Genomic DNA, 17,616 nt, shown 5'->3' with positions numbered 1-17,616 from the left:
CTTGACTGTTTTGATAGTGTGTTAGCTCCAATGCATATGTGAAATTCTGGGCCACTTGTGTCTTAATGTGGAGAGATGGTACCTTTGAGGCACAGAGCTTTCCAAAATTGTTTTACAGATAAGAAAATGAAAAACAGAAGCAAGTCAGGACATCAGTAGTCGGGGTGGGGGAGGGATGGCTTGATTGAAGAGATTGAAGATTTTAAGAGGTTTGCATTATTCAGTATAATTATCGTGCTGTCATAATGATGACCATCATAGCATTCAAAAAGTATTCAGCTGCAAGATGGATCCTTGTGCAAATGAAGAAATTATATTTTGTTCATTTAAGTTGTTATTGTAGTAATTCTATCATTTATAGGAGGCAACAAAGTCTAAATAAAGCTGATTTAATTACATGTTGGATCATCCATGATATAATTGTAATTATATTAATTGAATGATTAACGATTCTGCACTTACCTGAGTTAGACACTCAAAATGATCAAGCATTATACAGCATAAATACTAATTTAGAAAATTTCTCCACTGTAATTATGGTAATTGAGTGGTGTGGCATAATTTAAGAACTTTGAAGTGTGGTATTTACAGGTTCCTGACTTTGGCTTTTTTTTCATTCATTCATGGGATGTAGGCATTGTCGACTTGGCTAGTATTTATTGTCCATCCCTAATTGTGTTTGGGTTAATGAGTAATTATACATGAGAATTCAAATCTGAAGATCAGATACATTAACATATTAAATGTGTGTGTGTGTTTGTGTGTCTGTGCGTCTACATGTGTGTTTGTGTGTGTGTGTGTGTGTGTGTGGCTGCATCTGTGTATGTGAGTCTGAGTCTGTGTGTGTGTGTGTGTGCATGCATATGTATATTTGTTTCTGTGTGTGCACATGTGTGTGTCTGTGTGTGACTGTGTGTATATCTGAGAGTGTGTGAGAGTGTGTGTGTGAGAGAGTCTGTGTGTGTATTTGTAACTGTGTGTGAGTGTGTGTGTGTGTGTGAGACAGTATATCTGTGTGGGTATCTCTGTGTGTGTGTCAGTGTGTGTGTGTGTGTGTGTCTGTGTGTGTGTGTGTGTGTGTGTGTGTGTATGTGTGTGCATGCCTGTCTATGTGTATGTGTGAGAATGTGTGTGTCTATCTGTCTGTCTGTGTGTGAATATGTGTGTGGGTGTGGGTGTGAGAGAGTGTGTGTGCGTGTCTGTCTATGTGTGTGTGAGAATGTGTGTGAATGTGTCTGTATGTGTGTGAGAGAGCGTGTGTGCGTGTGTGTGTGTGCGTGCGCGTGTGCGTGCGTGTTTGTGAGTGTGTGTGTGGACTGCTGAGTAATGGATCCAGGGCGAAAAATACTATACGTTCTACTTTTGACAGTAATTCTCTCAAATAGCTTTTAAAAACTATGGACTTAAATTCAACAGCAAAGTGTGCACATTTGTGAAGTGATAGATGTGTAAATGATCTTACAGTCTTAACTTGTTCTCTGTCTGTTTTCCAGAATTCTGTTCAAAAGATACAGTTTTCCTCAATTAAGCATTGATAAGGAAAGCTGTTTTTATCAGAACACCCCAAACCCTGTTGAAATGAAAACAGATACTGTGTAATATTAAAAATAAGCTTGCAATTCCATATCATGTTAGAAAGTGCATTTCACTTTATAGTCACTGAAGTGCTTTCAGTGAGTGACACTTTTATAATATAGTAAATGCAGCAGCCAATTTGGACACAATGCAGTTCCTTAATGATAAACATTAATTGGTCATTTGTCAGTGCTTTAAGGGATAAATATTGTCCAGCCACCCTGGAGAGTCCCCCTACTCTTCTTCAAATATTTTTCAAATAATATCAACATCATTTACATCCTTATGCGAGCTCAGGAGCAGCACTGATTTTGCATGTCAATCAAAGGACAGCACAACTGATAACATAGAGCTCCCTCAGTATTGCACTGGGGTGCCAGCCTAGATTTTGCATTTGCAACCTTCAGACTCAGAGGTAGAAACTCAGAGCTAGTGTGTTTTATTGCTAATTAGAAATTAACACACGCCCCAAAATATTTAGCAATCTTGTAAGCTAATGGAATGATTTGTCACAAAAAAAGGTGTGAAAACACCATTCTTGAGCCCTGGGATAAAATGTTGTTTAGTTGTTACCAAAGCCGTTGGTTCAGTGAGTTGCTTTTGCATTGAGGAGGAACTAAAAGCATAATAGTTTCAACCCTTGATAGCAACATTTTTCAGTAATGAGAAGCCACGGTTACATAGAAACCGGCCACTCAGCCCAAATTGTTTATGCCTGCGTCATGCTCCATACAAGCCTTCTCCCTATGTTACTTCATCTACCCTATCCAAACTGAATAACATTTCTGGAGAGTTTAGGCAGTGTTTCATTGTCTGTATGCCAATTTAAATTGGTCTGTTACTTCCACCAGGACCATTGATACAGAGCTGAAACCGCTGGCAATAGGCATTTACTGCTTGATTATAAGAATGTTTGGTGAGTTTTGTCAGTTTAACTGCATTTTGAATTGTTATTTTTTGCAGCAACTTAGCCCCGGTTGTAATCTAATCCATCCAGCAAGGACATCATTATATTGTACCTGATTTGTACAATTTTATACTCTATTGAAGTCAATCATTTACTAAATCTCTGCAATTTCATCTGACTTCACTCCATCTCAGTTGCTGAAACCCTCATTCATGCCATGATATTGCTGGACTATTCTAACGCCCTTCACAGTGGTCTCACTCATTCTGACCTCTGTAAGCTTGAGGTCATCCATTTATTAAACTCAGCTAAGTATTCGTCATTTATCAGAATACTGCACTTGCTGACCCATGCTGATCCCATTCAAGCAAGATCTGTTCTTAAAATTTTCATCCCAGTTTTCAAACTTAACTCTTTACAACATTGCTGCAATACCTCTAACCACCACAATCCTGAGAGATATCTATGCTCCCTCAATTCTGAACAGCCCCAGTTTTAATTGCTTTGTCTCTGGTGGTGGCACCTTCAATGGATACTCCTTATGCTCTGAAATATCTTTCCAACACCTTTTCTGCTTCTCTACATCATATGCCTCTTTTAAGACATGACATAAAACCTACCTCTTCAAGCTTTTGGTCATCTGACCTAATATCTCCTCACGTGGTTTGGTGTGATACTTTGATTTATAATAGATCTGTGAAGTACCTTGAAACATTTTATTACATTAAAGGTGCTAAGTAAATAAATGCTGTAGCTGTGAAAATGGGCATTCGATTAGGACTATTCATACCTAATGGGTTAGGTCAAAGTCAGGGCTTTACAATTTCACACCTAAGTGCAGCAAAAAAACTAAAATAATTTCTGGCATTGTGAAGATTTATGAAGATTTCCACTAGTATTAGGATACAGTTGTTTTTTTTTGTTCCTTGTGCTTTCATGAGAAATAATGAGTAGATGAAATAGTCATCTACATGTGTGATGTTTAGCGATCATAATGAAGGACTCTATGAACTTCAGATGCTTCAGATATCTGATCAGACCATGATGGGGGCATGTGAAATATTCTCAACTCTGGCACACTTGCTATTACGTACACAGAGTAAAGTATTTCCAGAGACAATTTGTGAATTATTGGAGTTCATGATCAGAAAAGAGATAAAGGGGTAACATGAAGTTAAGTTAATTCAGATAATATTTGGCCCCATGATACCTGAGGTGGAAAAACAGCCACATTGGGAACATGGATGATCAACTCATGTGCTTTATGCATTTTATTGTAAGAACAACAAGTTTGCTAGCCTTTACAAAAATACAAACATGGAACAAGAATAGGCCCTTCGAGCCTGCCCCACTATTCACTAAGAACATGGCTGATCAGATTTTAACCTTACTTCTACATTCCTGCATATCCCCTAATAATCCTTTATGCCCTTGATAATCAAGAATCGATCTACCTCTGGCTTCAAAATATTTAAAGATTCTGCCTTTTGAGGAAGGAAATTTCAAGGCTGTCAACCCTCTGAGAGAAAGATGTTTCTTCATCTCTGTCTTAAAATGCCCTCCCTTACTTTTAAACTATGGCCCCAAGTTCTAAATTCTCCTACAAGAGGAAACATCTGAGCATTGTGGATGTTTTAAGTTCTTCTCAAATGTAGCCCATTTACCCATCACCTCATTGCTCACGAAACAGCATTCATTTCCAATAGGGCAACACCTTGATTTAAAATTCTCAATTTAGCTTTCAATGTAATGGCCTCCCCATTTGAGACCTCTGTGAGCTCCTCCAACCCTGCAGTACTCTGAATAAAATAAGCTTCTGCAATTCTGACCTTTTCTTGCATCCTCTATTTCTACTGTGTGACAGTCTTGAGGGCCTGAATAACTTCCTATGTTTCAATACTTCTACTTTCCTTCCTACGCCCACCTCTATCAGCTGTCACTGCGCTGACCTCTGAAATTTTATTTCCAAATCCTACTCCTCATTTAAGAAAATCATTAAACCCTGGGTGGCACGGTTTCCTCCCACAGTCCAAAGATGTGCAGGTTAGGGCGGGTTGGCCATGCTAAATTATCCGTAGTGTCCAGGGATGTGCAGACGTGTGGATTAGCTTTGGGAAATGCAGGATTGCGGGATAGGATAGAGGTGGGATGCAGTTGGGAGAGTTGATGTGGACTTTTTGGGCTGAATGGCCTGCTTCCACATTGTAAGGATTCTATGATTCTAACTGTTTAGCTCTGGATATCCTTCTGAAATGGCTCTGACTTAGAATAAATTATGGTCTGCTAACTCACTGTAACATCATAAGAAATAAGAGTAGGAGTGGGCCACTCGGTTCATCAAATCTGTTTCACCAGTCGATGCTGATCTGATTGTGGCCTTTCCTCAACTTTCTTGCAATTCCCTGTAACACTTAACTCCCCTGTCAATCAAAATCTCTCTACCTTATCCATAAATGTATTCAGTGCCTCCACTGGTTCTCATTTCAGTCTTAAAATGGGAGACTCCTGATTTTGAAACTGAGCCTCCTACTTCTAGATTTGCCAACAAAATGAAACATCTTCCCAGCATTTACCCAGTCAAGCTCCCTCAGGATATCAGCTGGTTAAATGAGTTTTTTTTCTAAATTCCAATGCGTATAGGCCTAGTCCGCTCATGCTTTTTCTCAAGGCAATCTCCTAATCTCAAGGGTCAGCCTAGTCAACCTACACTGAACCATTTCCAATGCAATTATATGCCCGCTAAAGAGATCACATAGTATTATAGGTGTAGTTTCAATAATGTTCTGTAGCAGTAGCAAGACCTCTTGCTTTTATAAAAACCAAAAGAACTGCGGATGCTGTAAATCAGGAACAAAAGCAGAAGTTGCTGGAAAAGCTCAGCAGGCCTGGCAGCATCTTTGAAGACAAAATCAGAGTTAACATTTTGGCTCCGGTGACCCTTCCTCAGAACTTGCTAACTCACCATCATAAGAAATAAGAGCATGAGTGTGTAACTTGGTTCATCAAATCTGTTTCACCAGTTGATGCTGATCTGACTGCAGCCTTTTCTCAGCCTCTGAACATTCTGAGGAAGGACACGAAACGTTAACTCTGACTTTCTCTTCACAGATGCTGCCAGACCTGCTGAGCTTCGCCAGCAACTTCTGTTTTTGTTCTAGCTTTTACATTTGTTTGTTCAATGCCTACCTATCACATTCTGGTTTTCATGACTGGTATGACGGCCCTGCCATAGTACCCTGTCCTTTCTCTTTCACACTTAAAAATCTCTCCTCATGTGAACCCTTCCCCCACTCCCCACACTATTCAGTTTAACTCTCTCCATTGCCCTATATTATACAATTTGTCAATAAATTGAACCCAGCATAGTTCAGGTAACAGCTGCCCCAGTGGGTAGAACTCTCTCCTTTCACTAGACTGATACCAGTGCCTCATGAATCAAAACTCACTTCTCCCACTTCAGTCTTTGAGCCATTCCTTCAACCATCTGATCTGATTTGTTTCACACCAATTTGCTCATGGCTCAGAGATTATTACTTTTGTGTTTTTGCTTTCTAATTAAATCTCCAGTTGCTCACCTCCATCAATAGAGCCTCTTTCTTAGTGCTACTTATGTCACATGCTCACATGGACCATGACAACTGAGGACTTTCCTTTTAAGTTCCTCCCAGCTATGAGGAACTGTCCTTGATCCTGACACAGGGCAGGCAGGCCTTTGGAACTCACATTCTCAGTTGCAGAGAATCCTCTAAATCCCAGAGGACATAACTTTAAGGTGAGGAGTAACTGGTTGAGAAGAGATCAGAGGAATTTTGTTTTCACCCAGAGGGTTGTAGATGTATGGAAGGTGCTGCCTGAGACGTGGTGGAGGCAGGTACTCTTGCAACTTTTAAGATGCATTTGGATGAGCACTTAAAATGCCAGGGCATAGTAAACTATGGACAGGTAAATGGGATTAGTATAGTTTGGGGTTTGTTGGTCGCCATAGATATGGTGAGCAAAAGGACCTGTTTCTACACTACATAATTCTACGACTCTACATGCTGTCCTCTATTGTCCACTTGAATGGCTTCTTGCTCAATGGTATAATAGTCAGTTTGCTCATCCTCCCTGCAGTCCCTGCTCTCGTCCAGACAAGTTGCAAAAGTACTTGAACCTGATGGACAGTTGCAAGGGCTAATGCCCATCCCTATTGCTATCTTCTGGATACCATGCCAGCTTCACTCATAGCCAAACCCTTCTGCCCCTGACCATAAAGAAAATCTGAAATACCTAGCCTAAAGAACGTGACTGCCTCATGAAGCAAAGGTCCAGTCACCTTGTCCCCTCTCTGATGCATTGCAGTGTCTGAAACTCAGACTTCAGCTCATCAATGTTGGACTGAATTTCCTCAAGCTGCAGACACTTGCTGTAAATGTAGCTGGTGTGGATCACTTTGGTGTCCAGCAGCACCCATATGCTACAGCAGCAACACATCACCAACCCTGCACTTGTAATTGTGCTTAATTTGTCCAATTGGATTTCAAGTTTAGAAGTATTACTCAACAGTCATCTCGAAGTTAGAGTAGGTAGTTTAACTAATTAAGCTATAGATATGCTACAATACTTATATCATCCCAAGACCTCTTTAAACTACTGAAAAAAAACAAAAGAACTGCAGATGCTATAAATCAGGAACATAAACAGAAGTTGCTGGAAAAGCTCAGCAGGTCTGGTAGCATCTGTGAAGAAAAAATCAGAGTTAATGTTTTGTGTCACCAGACCCCGAAACGTTAAGTTTGATTTTTTTTTCTTCACTGATGCTGCCAGACCTGCTGAGCTTTTCCAGCAACTTCTGTTTTTGTTCCTCTTTAAACTACTGCCTGCATTTAGAAGGATAAAACCTTAAAAATTCACCAGCCAATCACTAATTGCTCAAATTAAAACCTTGAACGCTCACCAATTTTGGGAGACTGACAAAAAATGCACCAATAGCGACATATCCTTCTCCCTCTTCGTAGAATTCCCACTTGCACCAAAAACTTAAGTCAATTCTGAGACCTCATCACATTCCTCTGATACATTTTACTGATATTAAAGGTGCTGTATAAATGCCAGTTTTTGCTATTGTTCAGAATGTTATTCACAATGTCTTTCCAACATTGTGTCCTTTTCCTTTTGTTCCAGCTGGAATTCCTGCTCCTATTTACTTTGGAGCTTTGATAGACACAACGTGTCTGAAATGGGGAACCAACAGTTGTGGGAGGCGAGGGGCTTGCAGGATGTATGACACAGATGCTTTCAGGTTTGTTGCTACTTCCGGATTGCCTGTTGTACTGAAAATAATGGCAGCAATGCAGCTAATTGGTACACTGTTCTCTGAGTTACCAGTGCAGCCACAGTCCATTGAAACTAAACCTCACAAGAATTTCGTGTCAGTGTCGCAATATGATGAAGCTTCGACAATGGCCCCGATCACTGTGGTAGCTTTCTTCGCTCCGAAAGCAGCTGTTGAGTTCATCTGACCATTCATGTACTCCAGGTGAAATTAGGTGCAGAGCTGAAAGATGCTCAGTCCCAATTCATTCTGGGAGCTCTTCCTGAGTCTGGTAGGCGACTCAAGAAACAGCATGTGTGGCGCAATTTTGAAGAGCTTGGCGCATTTTACACCGGGAATTCTCACTCCCTCAGTTTCTGCAGGATCCAGCATGAAACTGGAGATGGCCAGCAGATGAAGCAAGCTGATTACAGGGCAGTGCAGGTAGAGTTGACTAGTGTGAGTGGTTCTATGTCAGCACCCCCAAACCCCCACTCCTTTCTGAAGGAAACGGTTACTATCAAGATAGAATTCATTTCTGTGAATGGAGAGGTGTGTTTCAGTGGGACGAGTGGGCATTGGGTAGGAGTGGGGAGGGTGGACATCCAACCCTTGAATATTAGAATTCCACTGCAAGGGTGGTAGGATGTTTCAGGTACAGTCGGATGTGCCTACAAGCCTCACATTAGTGTGGACACCTCCTACAGGCTCAGGGTATCCTGGCAGAATCAGTGCTGAACAGTAACTGCTTTGACCATGGACATGAAAGTATTTTGGGGCTAGTTTACAGTTTTCATTATGACAACTGGATGTGAAGATTGGAGCTGGGCTGTCAAGGCTTTTGTGTTCATGGGATCTTGGTATAATCCATAAATTTTGAATGCATTTCCACATTGTTTTGCTAAGATCAAGGGTAAATTGTAAATTGACTGCAGCTCCCTCCTTATCTGAACTCTCACTTACTGACCTGGTGAAGGAGCTATTCTCTCTGGGCCCAGGTGACTTAGTCCTCGATAACACAATTTTAACATTCACGTCACATAAGTTCTGGGTGATGACCATCTCCAACAGGGCAAAACCCCAACCAACTGATCAGAGGCATTACCATTACAGAATCCAGCACCATCAACAGTCTGGGGATTATCATTGACCAGAAACTTAAATGGACCTCACCTATAAATACAGTGGCTGCAGGAGCAGGTCAAAAGATGGGAATTCTGTAGTGATCAACTCAACACTTGACTCAATGAAGCCTGTCCACATTTTCGACAATCACAAATCAGGAGTATGATGGAATACTGTTCCTTGCCAGGATGAGTGTAGCTCCAGGAATTCTCAAGTAGCCTAACATCACCCAGGACAGTATAACCAATTTGATATGCACTCCATTCACCATTTTAAACATTCTCTCCCGCCACACTTGGCATACAATGGCAGCCGTTTGCATGATCTAGAAGACGCACTAGAGCAACTCACCAAGTCTCCTTCAACAGCACCTTCCAAACCCATGACCTCTACCTCCTAGAAAGCCAAAAGCATCAGATGCATGGGAATGTCACCACCAATGGTAAGTACCCCTCCAAGCTACATGCCATCCTGAGCTAGAACTATATTGCCTGGAATTTCCTGGAATTCTCTTTCCAACATCACTACATATGACCTTACACCAGTGCATCAAGAAGATGACTCATCGTTGCCTTTATCTTATTTCCCACCAAATTCAGGTCGATTCCGGTCATGAAGGGTGGTCAAGGATATCCCCAAAAACTGTCTGATAGTATTCTCAGAGGATCCTGTTGTTCACTAAGCTGCAAGGCAGCTGGGGATAATCGACTGGAGTGTGTTATGTGTATAGGACATTGCTTTCGTGTCTCACCTTAAAATGTCAATTTGAGTTCTTTTAACCTTCCAAGGAGTAGATGATTGATTGATTGATTTATTGTTGTCACATATACTGAGATATAGTGAAAAGTGTTGTTTTGCAACAGATAGGTCGTGCCATACAAAGTGCATCAGAGTAGCAGAACAGGGTGCAGAGTACAATGTTACAGCCACAGAGAAGGAGCAGAGAAAGGGAGATCAGAATTGACATTTGAGAAGTCTGTTCAAAAGTCTGATAACAGTGGGGAAGAAGCTGTTCTCAAATCGATTTGTACGCATATTGAGCGGAAGAGAGTATAACTGGGGTGGGAGGGGGCTTTGATTATGTTGGTTGCTTTCTCGAGGCAAGTGTAGATGGAGTCAATGGATGGAAGGCTGGTTTGCGCGATGAACTGGGCTGTGTTCACAACTCTCTGTAGTTTCTTGCGGTATTGGGAAAAGCAGTTACCAGGAAATAACATGTTTAAATTCTCTCTCATATCCTTCCATGTTTGCAGGTATGCCTACCTTGGAGTGCCTGCAGGATTTGGAGTATTCTGTTTTGCTCTTTTTATTCCTTTTTACCTGCAAGTGAAGAAGCGTTTTGCATTAAAAGATGAAAAAGCATTTGACAATGAATGTACAGAACTGGACGCCGTGAATGAAGATAATGATCGCACTGGCTGTGACCTCTCGATGAATGCAGTAAATCCTGAATGAATTCACTCACCCGACACCTGGACTGTATGGAGAAAGAGAAGGCTTGAAAAGTTCCATATTAATTTTATGTGAGGGGTAATATTTAAATGTTAGCACCTCCCAGAAAGTGCATAAGATCAGTGGATGGCCATCCTGATCTTCTCACATTCCTGTTGCGCCAAGCTCTGCAATGGGCCTGTTTAACTGTAAAATTAAGTCAATGAGCTGTTCCAAATAGTTATCTGTGAGAAACGTTTCAGTTAGTCTGTAAAATTCTGACTTGGAAACAGTGTCTGTAAAGCTGTATTTGCTGCTACTGACAATTAGTGGACTATCTCCTCAGCTGGTACAGTGAATGGACAAACCCTCTGATTGGCTGGCATACTGGATTAACGCACCCTGTGATTAGCTGTCAGACTGAATCAACACACTACATGATTGGCTGTCAGACTGGATCAACATACCCTCAGATTAACTAGCACACTGGGTTAATGTTTAATTTATAGAGCTGGTAAACGCACTTTGGCTAACTTAGTAAGTAAAGACATCCTCTATCTGATTATCTCTTTCCCTCAAAGTGCCCAGATTGAATGGTAACAAAGGTTGAATTTGTGCTGTGTGATGGACATTTTTTGTGTGATTTATTTCTAACTATATTTTAACATTTAAATCAAATTAATTAATAATTTTTTTAAAATGTATCAGATGAAAGAGAAAGCAGAAAGAGAGAAGGTGGAATTCTAAAAATCTCAATCCTACATGGCAGTGACTAATGTTAACAGGTTACCATCTTGATGTATGATCATTGTTCAGAAGGGACTGCAGTGGAAACACAGAGAAAGGAAGTGTAAAACTAACTAGATGCTGCTATATACACAGGGCTGGATTTTACAGGTGGCTCAATTCCACTCACACTGTGTAGAAAGGTCGGTCGTGGGCTGACTGATGGCAAAAAATGGCTGCCCCTCAGCGATAGTACACTGGTGCGGCCTACATGAGGTAATCATAGGATTTCCACCCCTCAGGTAATGGAATTCCTGTCCTCAAGAGATGCCAGACAATATGGCTGACCACCAGCTGTGCGGACCCATCAGTACCAGAGTTTGACTGATGCTTGGCACCACAATCAGCCCAGGGGAAATGATCCACGGCTGCAGAGGGCTTTTCAGGAGGCAACAGGGACCGTCTACAAGCATGGTTTCAGGAATGAGAAACTCCAGATCTGAGGATAGATTGAAGAACTTGGGACTGTAATCCTTGGAGAGAAGAAGTAAGAGAGGAGATTTGATGGAGGTTTTCAAAATTATGAGCAGGTTGGACAGAGTATATGGGGTATTGCTGTTCCCATTTATAAAAAACAAAAAGGAGGGAGAGGACATGGATTTAAATTGATGTGCAAAATGAAGTAAGAGTAATGTGAGAAAAAACTTATTTTACTCAGCATGTAGTTAGGCTATGGAATGCACGGCCTGGAAATCTGGTAGAGACAGGATCAATTGACGCATTGAAGAGGGCACTGATGATTATTTGGATATAAATAATGTGCAGGGATATGGAGAAAAGGCAAGAGATTGGCACTAATTAACAGAACCAGTGCAGTCATGATGGGCTGACTAGCCTCCTTCTGCACTGTAATAATTCTATGGTTCTATGATGTAGGGGACCTACGTGAGCAGTGTGGGGATTTGATTCTTCAGGACAGGGAGGAAGTCATTTGGGAGGGTTTCCTCCAATGGGCATATAGCAGTCCCACCCCCACCTTTCCTCCCCAACCAAAGGAGCTACACCTACTTCTCACTTGTCTTTTCACCTGAGGGACAGGAGGTGTGAAGTTGTGGACTGGTTTCCTTCATTCCAATCTCCTTGACCACACACAGTATTGTGGCAGAGCCATAAACAGACCCTTAAACATCTACTAGTTGTCACTAAAGGCATCACGGCAGCTAAGTTAACTAATGTCTTACCTGCTCACTATATTATGGAAAACTGGGGATGTCAGGAAAGGGCTGGGCAAGACCTCCAGCTCCAGCCAGCCTCCAAACCCATCCCTGGAGTTGGGCTATAAAACTCCCATCTTAGTGCAGGCTGCTTGAGTGGAATAGATACAAAGCAGGATTCAATCAATCAGCACATCAGCAGCTGAATAAATTATTAACTAAAGCCAATGAGGCATGAGTAGAAGAGTTAGCATCACTAGAATCTGAATCCTAAAATTATGATAGTTCAAGAGACAAAGGGCAGCCATGGATACAGAATCCAGAAAGTCACAGAAGCTTCTTAGGATCGGCAGAAAGTTATTTCCGAGAGCAGGTCCTTGAGAGGGCACACAGAACCAAAATGAGCATGTCTGAATTAACCTCAAACAGCAGAAAGAATACTGGGAGATTGTAGGAACTGCCGATGCTGGAGTCTGAGATAACAAGGTGTGGAGCTGGATGAACACAGCAGGCCAGGCAGCATCAGAGGAGCAGGAAGGCTGACGTTTCGGGTCTGGACCCTTCTTCAGAAATGAAAGAATACTGGCTTTTTAAGGCACTGCATGATAGAAATTGTTACACCCTATTGATGACAGTGAGATGAAATTCAGACCTGGAGGCAGCAGGAGGCCAACTCCAACAGGGCCCTCACCATTGACTGAATTGTATTGGTGACTGCCTGACCTGTAAGTGTTAGAATTCACTCCAACACCTCTTCAGCTCTCTCCCTTTCCGTTTTTTAAAACTTTCCTTAAAGCCCACTTCTTACCTGTCCTAGTAACTCCTTATGCGGCACAGTGTCAATTTGCAAACACTTGTGAAGCATCTTGGGATGCTTTGCTAAGTAATAGTTACGGCCCTTTTGTAGTGCAGTGGTAGTATCTCTACTCCTTGACTGAGAGGCTCGGTTCAAATTCAGAAGTGCGAAATAACATCACTGAGCAAGTAGATTAGAAAAATAGGTTAGATTTTACAAAACTTTGTTACCAGGGAAATGCAAATTGGTGTACAAGTTCAAAGAAAATGATAGGAAGCAATTTTGTTTAATGCGCTTTTTTTTCCCTTCAACTGCTTGTCTTGGAGATTAATTTTAATTGCTGAGCACTTGTAGGGAAGGATTTGCTTTAAAAAGGGTTTAGCAAAGCAAGGAGAGGGGCGGCTCAGTGGCTTGGCTCAGTGGCTCAGTGGCTAGCACTGCTGCCTCACAGTGCCAAGTACCCAGGTTCAATTCCACCCTCAGGCAACTGTCTGTGTGAAGCTTGCACATTCTTCCCATGTCTGCATGGGTTTCCTCCAGGTGCTCTGGTTTTCTCCCACAGTCCAAAGATGTGTAGGTTAGATGGATTGGCCATGCTAAATTGCCCATAGAGTTCAGGGATGTGTAGATTAGGTGGGTCACAGGGGGATGGGTCTGGGTGGGATGTCTGAGGGTCAGTGTGGACTTGTTGGGCCAAATGGCTTGTTTCCACACTGTAGGGATTTATGATCAAAGGAGGAATGTTAACATTCATGGGAACCAGGTTTTGCACTCATGACTAACATGAATGAAAAGATTGGTCTTTGCCATACAAATGTGAAGCATAAAACTAATCTGATGCTCAAATACAAAGGTGGCCCTTGGTGGTTCGGAATTTCTTTATGTGTGTGTCACACAGTGTAAGGCCTGCTTGTGTGCAAACTGTTTAGTTTAACAAACTTGTATGGATTTAGTTTAGACTCTTATTTGCAATGCTGTAGTTCCAACTCCTGCACCTGATGGGTATGGCTCATGCCATACACTGCCTGTCTGAAATGAATATGACTGCCACATTCAGAAAACTCATGCAGATATCTCCTATCAGAAGTGAGCATGTTCCTGTTATTCCAGTGGAGGGTACTTTGCTGAGCTTGGGAAAGTCACATGGTGAGATGTACCTGGCCTAGAATTGCTTGATGAAATACCTGAAATGGAAAGAATACTGTTGTCTGTCAATTGGAACATTAAACCTTCCTTTGTAGAATATGAAAATTGAGTTTTCTGGTAAAACAGACAGATGCAATGATAATCACTGTTTTGGATCAGTTAAAATTTCACATATTTTGAAAATAATGGACTACTCAATACAGGTTTGAATTTATGGACTGAAAAGACCAAAAGAATTATCAATGGAAAGTGAATGACTTACAAATTCACAGTTGTTATGATCTCTGAGGGAAAGACTGTAGATCAAAATCACGAAATTGACTTAAATGACCCTCAAATGAATAAAGTACTAACAAGACTCCATTTTTGTAGCCATATCTTTAATGCAAATTGGAACTAACTCAAACTTCCAAGGATAAAGGTTAATTTTATTTTAATTAGAGTCGTAGAGTTGTTCAGCATGGAAACAGACCCTTCAGTCCATCCCGTCCATGCCAACCAGATATCCTAAGCTGATCTAGTTCCATTTGCCAGCATGTCCCTCTAAACCCTTCTAATTAATATACCCATCTAGATGCCTTTTAAATGTTGTAATTGTACCAGCCTCCACTACTTCCTGTGGCAGCTCATTCTGTACACGCACCACCTCTGCATGAAACTGTTGCCCCTTTAGGTCCCTTTTATATTTTTCTCCTCTCACCTTAAACCTATGCCCTCTAGTTTTGGACTCCCCTCCCCTGGAAGAAAGACCTTGGCTGTTCATCCTATCCATGACCCTCATGCTTTTATAAACATCTATAAGGTCATGCCTCAACCTACAACGCTCCAGGGAAAATAGCCCCAGCCTATTCAGCCTCTCCCTATAGCTCAAGCCCTCCAATCCTGTCAACATCCTGCTTCAAGCTTCACAACATCTTTCCTATAGCAGGGAGACCAGAATTGAATGTAGTATTTCGGAAGTGGCCTAACCAATGTTCTGTACAGCTGCAACATGACATCCTAACTCCTATACTCAGTGCACTGATCTATAAAGGCGAGCATACTAAATGTCTTTTTCGCTACCCTATCTACGTGTGACTGCACTTTCAAGGATCAATGAACCTGCACTCCAAGGTCTCTTTGTTCAGCAACTCTCCCCAGGACCTTACCATTAAGTGAATAAATCCTGCCCTGATTTGCCTTTCCAAAATGCAATACCTCACATTTATCTAAATTAAACTCCATCTGTCTCACTTCAGCCCATTTATCCATCTGATCAAGGTCTCATTGTACTCTGAAGCAACCTTCTTTGCTGTCCACTACACCTCCAATTTTGGTGTCATCTGCAAACTTACTAACCATTCTTCCTATATTCACATCCCAATCAGTTATATAAATGACAAAAAGCAGTGGACCCAGCACCGATCCTAACTCTCCCTGGATTCCATGTGATCTAACCTTGCTAACCAGTCTATCCATGTGGAACCTTGTCAAATGCCTTTCTGAAGTCCATACAGACAACATCCACCTCTCTGCCTTCATCAATCTTCTTTGTCACTTCTTCAAAAAACTCAATCAAGTTAGTGAGACATGATTTCTTATGCATAAAGCCATGTTGACTGTCCCTAATCAGTCCTCTCCTTTCCAGATACACGTAGATCCTGTCCCTCAAGATCCTCTCCAACAACATGCCCACCACTGATCTCAGGCTCTTCCGGTCTATAGCTCCCTGGCTTTTCCTTACCACCTTTCTTAAATAATGGCACCACATTAGCCAGCCTCCAGTCTTCCGGCACCTCACGCACGGCTATTGATAATACAAGTATCTCATCAAGGTCCCAGCAATCACTTCCTTAGCTTCCCACGGAGTTCTGGGATACACCTGATAGGGTCCCAGGGATTTATTCATCTTTATGCATTTTAAGACATCCAGCAGCTCCTCCTCTGTAATAAAGACATTTTTCAAGTATATATTTCTCCAAGTTCTCTAGCTTTTATATTGTTTTCCACAGTAAATACTGACTCAAAGTACTTGTTTAGTGTCTCATCCATCTCCTGCAGTTGCACACATGCATGGCCTTGTTAATCTTTAAGATGTCCTATTCTCTCCCCTTTATTCTTTCCTTCTTTCGCCCTTAATGTATTTGTAGAATCTCTTTCGATTCACCTTAGCCCTATTTTCCATCTATCTCACGTCCCCTATTTGTCCTCCTGATTTCTCTCTTGAATATGCTCCTACTGCCCTTATACTCGATGGATTCACTCAATCCCAGCTGTCTATACCTGCCATATGCCTCCTTCTTTTTCTTGACCTCAATTTCTCTCGTCATCCAGCATTCCCTACACCTACCAGCCTTGCCCTTCGCACTAATAGGAATGTACTGGCTCTATCTGAAGTACCCATAGCACTTCCCATGCAGGTGCAGTGCTACCTAGCTGCACTCTTCTACAATACGCTGTTCATTTCTCACATAGTCTAGGTCAGCTGTCCTGCCCAATAACAGCTTCCACCTTCGGGATATGCAGGTATAATTACATCAACTAGGCATACTTCTGGGGACCTTCACTCCCTTAGGTCATAACATTCCAGGTTTCCTCTTCAAACAATCAACTAATAACATTTTGCAAGGAAAACCATGGAGAGGCAATGTAACATGTATAGTTTTCTAAAGAGGTGCAGGAGCACAGAGTACTTGAGGGTGGGTGGTGAGTGGAGTGGTGCTGTGCATAAATAATTGAAGGTGACTGAACAAGTTGAGAAAGCCGTTAAAAGGCATACATACAATTTTATATAGAGAAGCAAAGGCAGTAAAAGTAAAAAAATGATGTAAGACTGTTACAACTGGCCCTGGGGTGGGGGGTCTCCAATTTTTTATGATTCCGGATCGGAGGAACTGGTTCTGCTTCCTTATTCAACCATCCTCCAATGTGGTCACAACAAGGTAACTTGGAATAAAGGATAACCTTCCCTCATGGCTGGATTTCCCAATTTCAATGCATTTATGTTTTAAAAGGAGCCACCTAAACCTGGCTTTTATTTTAAATAAGGAGTAAATTTTAATTCCCAAACTTTTTATTTGTCTGGATTCATATTTAGTCAGGGCAGTCAGAGATATAAATGCAGCCATTGTTTGCAGGTGAAATGGAATTTCTAACCTTCATTTGATGCTTGTGTTACATTTGGTTACATGATGTCACATGTAGTATTTGCATTCTTTAATTGAAAAACCTGAATTAGTCACAGTTTTGCAGTCCTCTAATCAATTTCAAACAGAGCATCATTATTAGCAACTGGGCAAACAATCAAAGTGCTTTTACAGTGCCTAACTATGTTATTAAGATGGCACAGATGAAATATGGCGTGAAAACATAGCAAGCAATAACATAGAGCCTTGCTATGTTTAAATTCAAGTGTCTGAGCTAT

At 41.5% G+C, this 17,616-nt stretch overlaps 1 protein-coding gene across 1 annotated transcript in view; it reads left to right on the top strand.

Annotated features, from left to right (window-relative positions):
• LOC109935390 (solute carrier organic anion transporter family member 1C1-like) overlaps positions 1-10,922 on the top strand; it is a 58,673-nt gene extending 47,751 nt beyond the window's left edge. Inside the window, exons 12-14 of the mRNA XM_020534025.2 lie at positions 2,427-2,491; positions 7,646-7,763; positions 10,154-10,922. Of these exons, the coding sequence (XP_020389614.2) occupies positions 2,427-2,491; positions 7,646-7,763; positions 10,154-10,355 (385 nt within the window). The 3' untranslated portion in view covers positions 10,356-10,922. The remainder of the gene's footprint in view (positions 1-2,426; positions 2,492-7,645; positions 7,764-10,153) is intronic.
• The last annotated feature ends 6,694 nt before the right edge of the window (positions 10,923-17,616 follow it).

This window comes from Rhincodon typus, chromosome 22 (assembly GCF_021869965.1).
Source record: "Rhincodon typus isolate 14 chromosome 22, sRhiTyp1.1, whole genome shotgun sequence".
Taxonomy (NCBI): domain Eukaryota; kingdom Metazoa; phylum Chordata; class Chondrichthyes; order Orectolobiformes; family Rhincodontidae; genus Rhincodon; species Rhincodon typus.
This window is presented reverse-complemented; position numbering and strand designations above follow the sequence as displayed.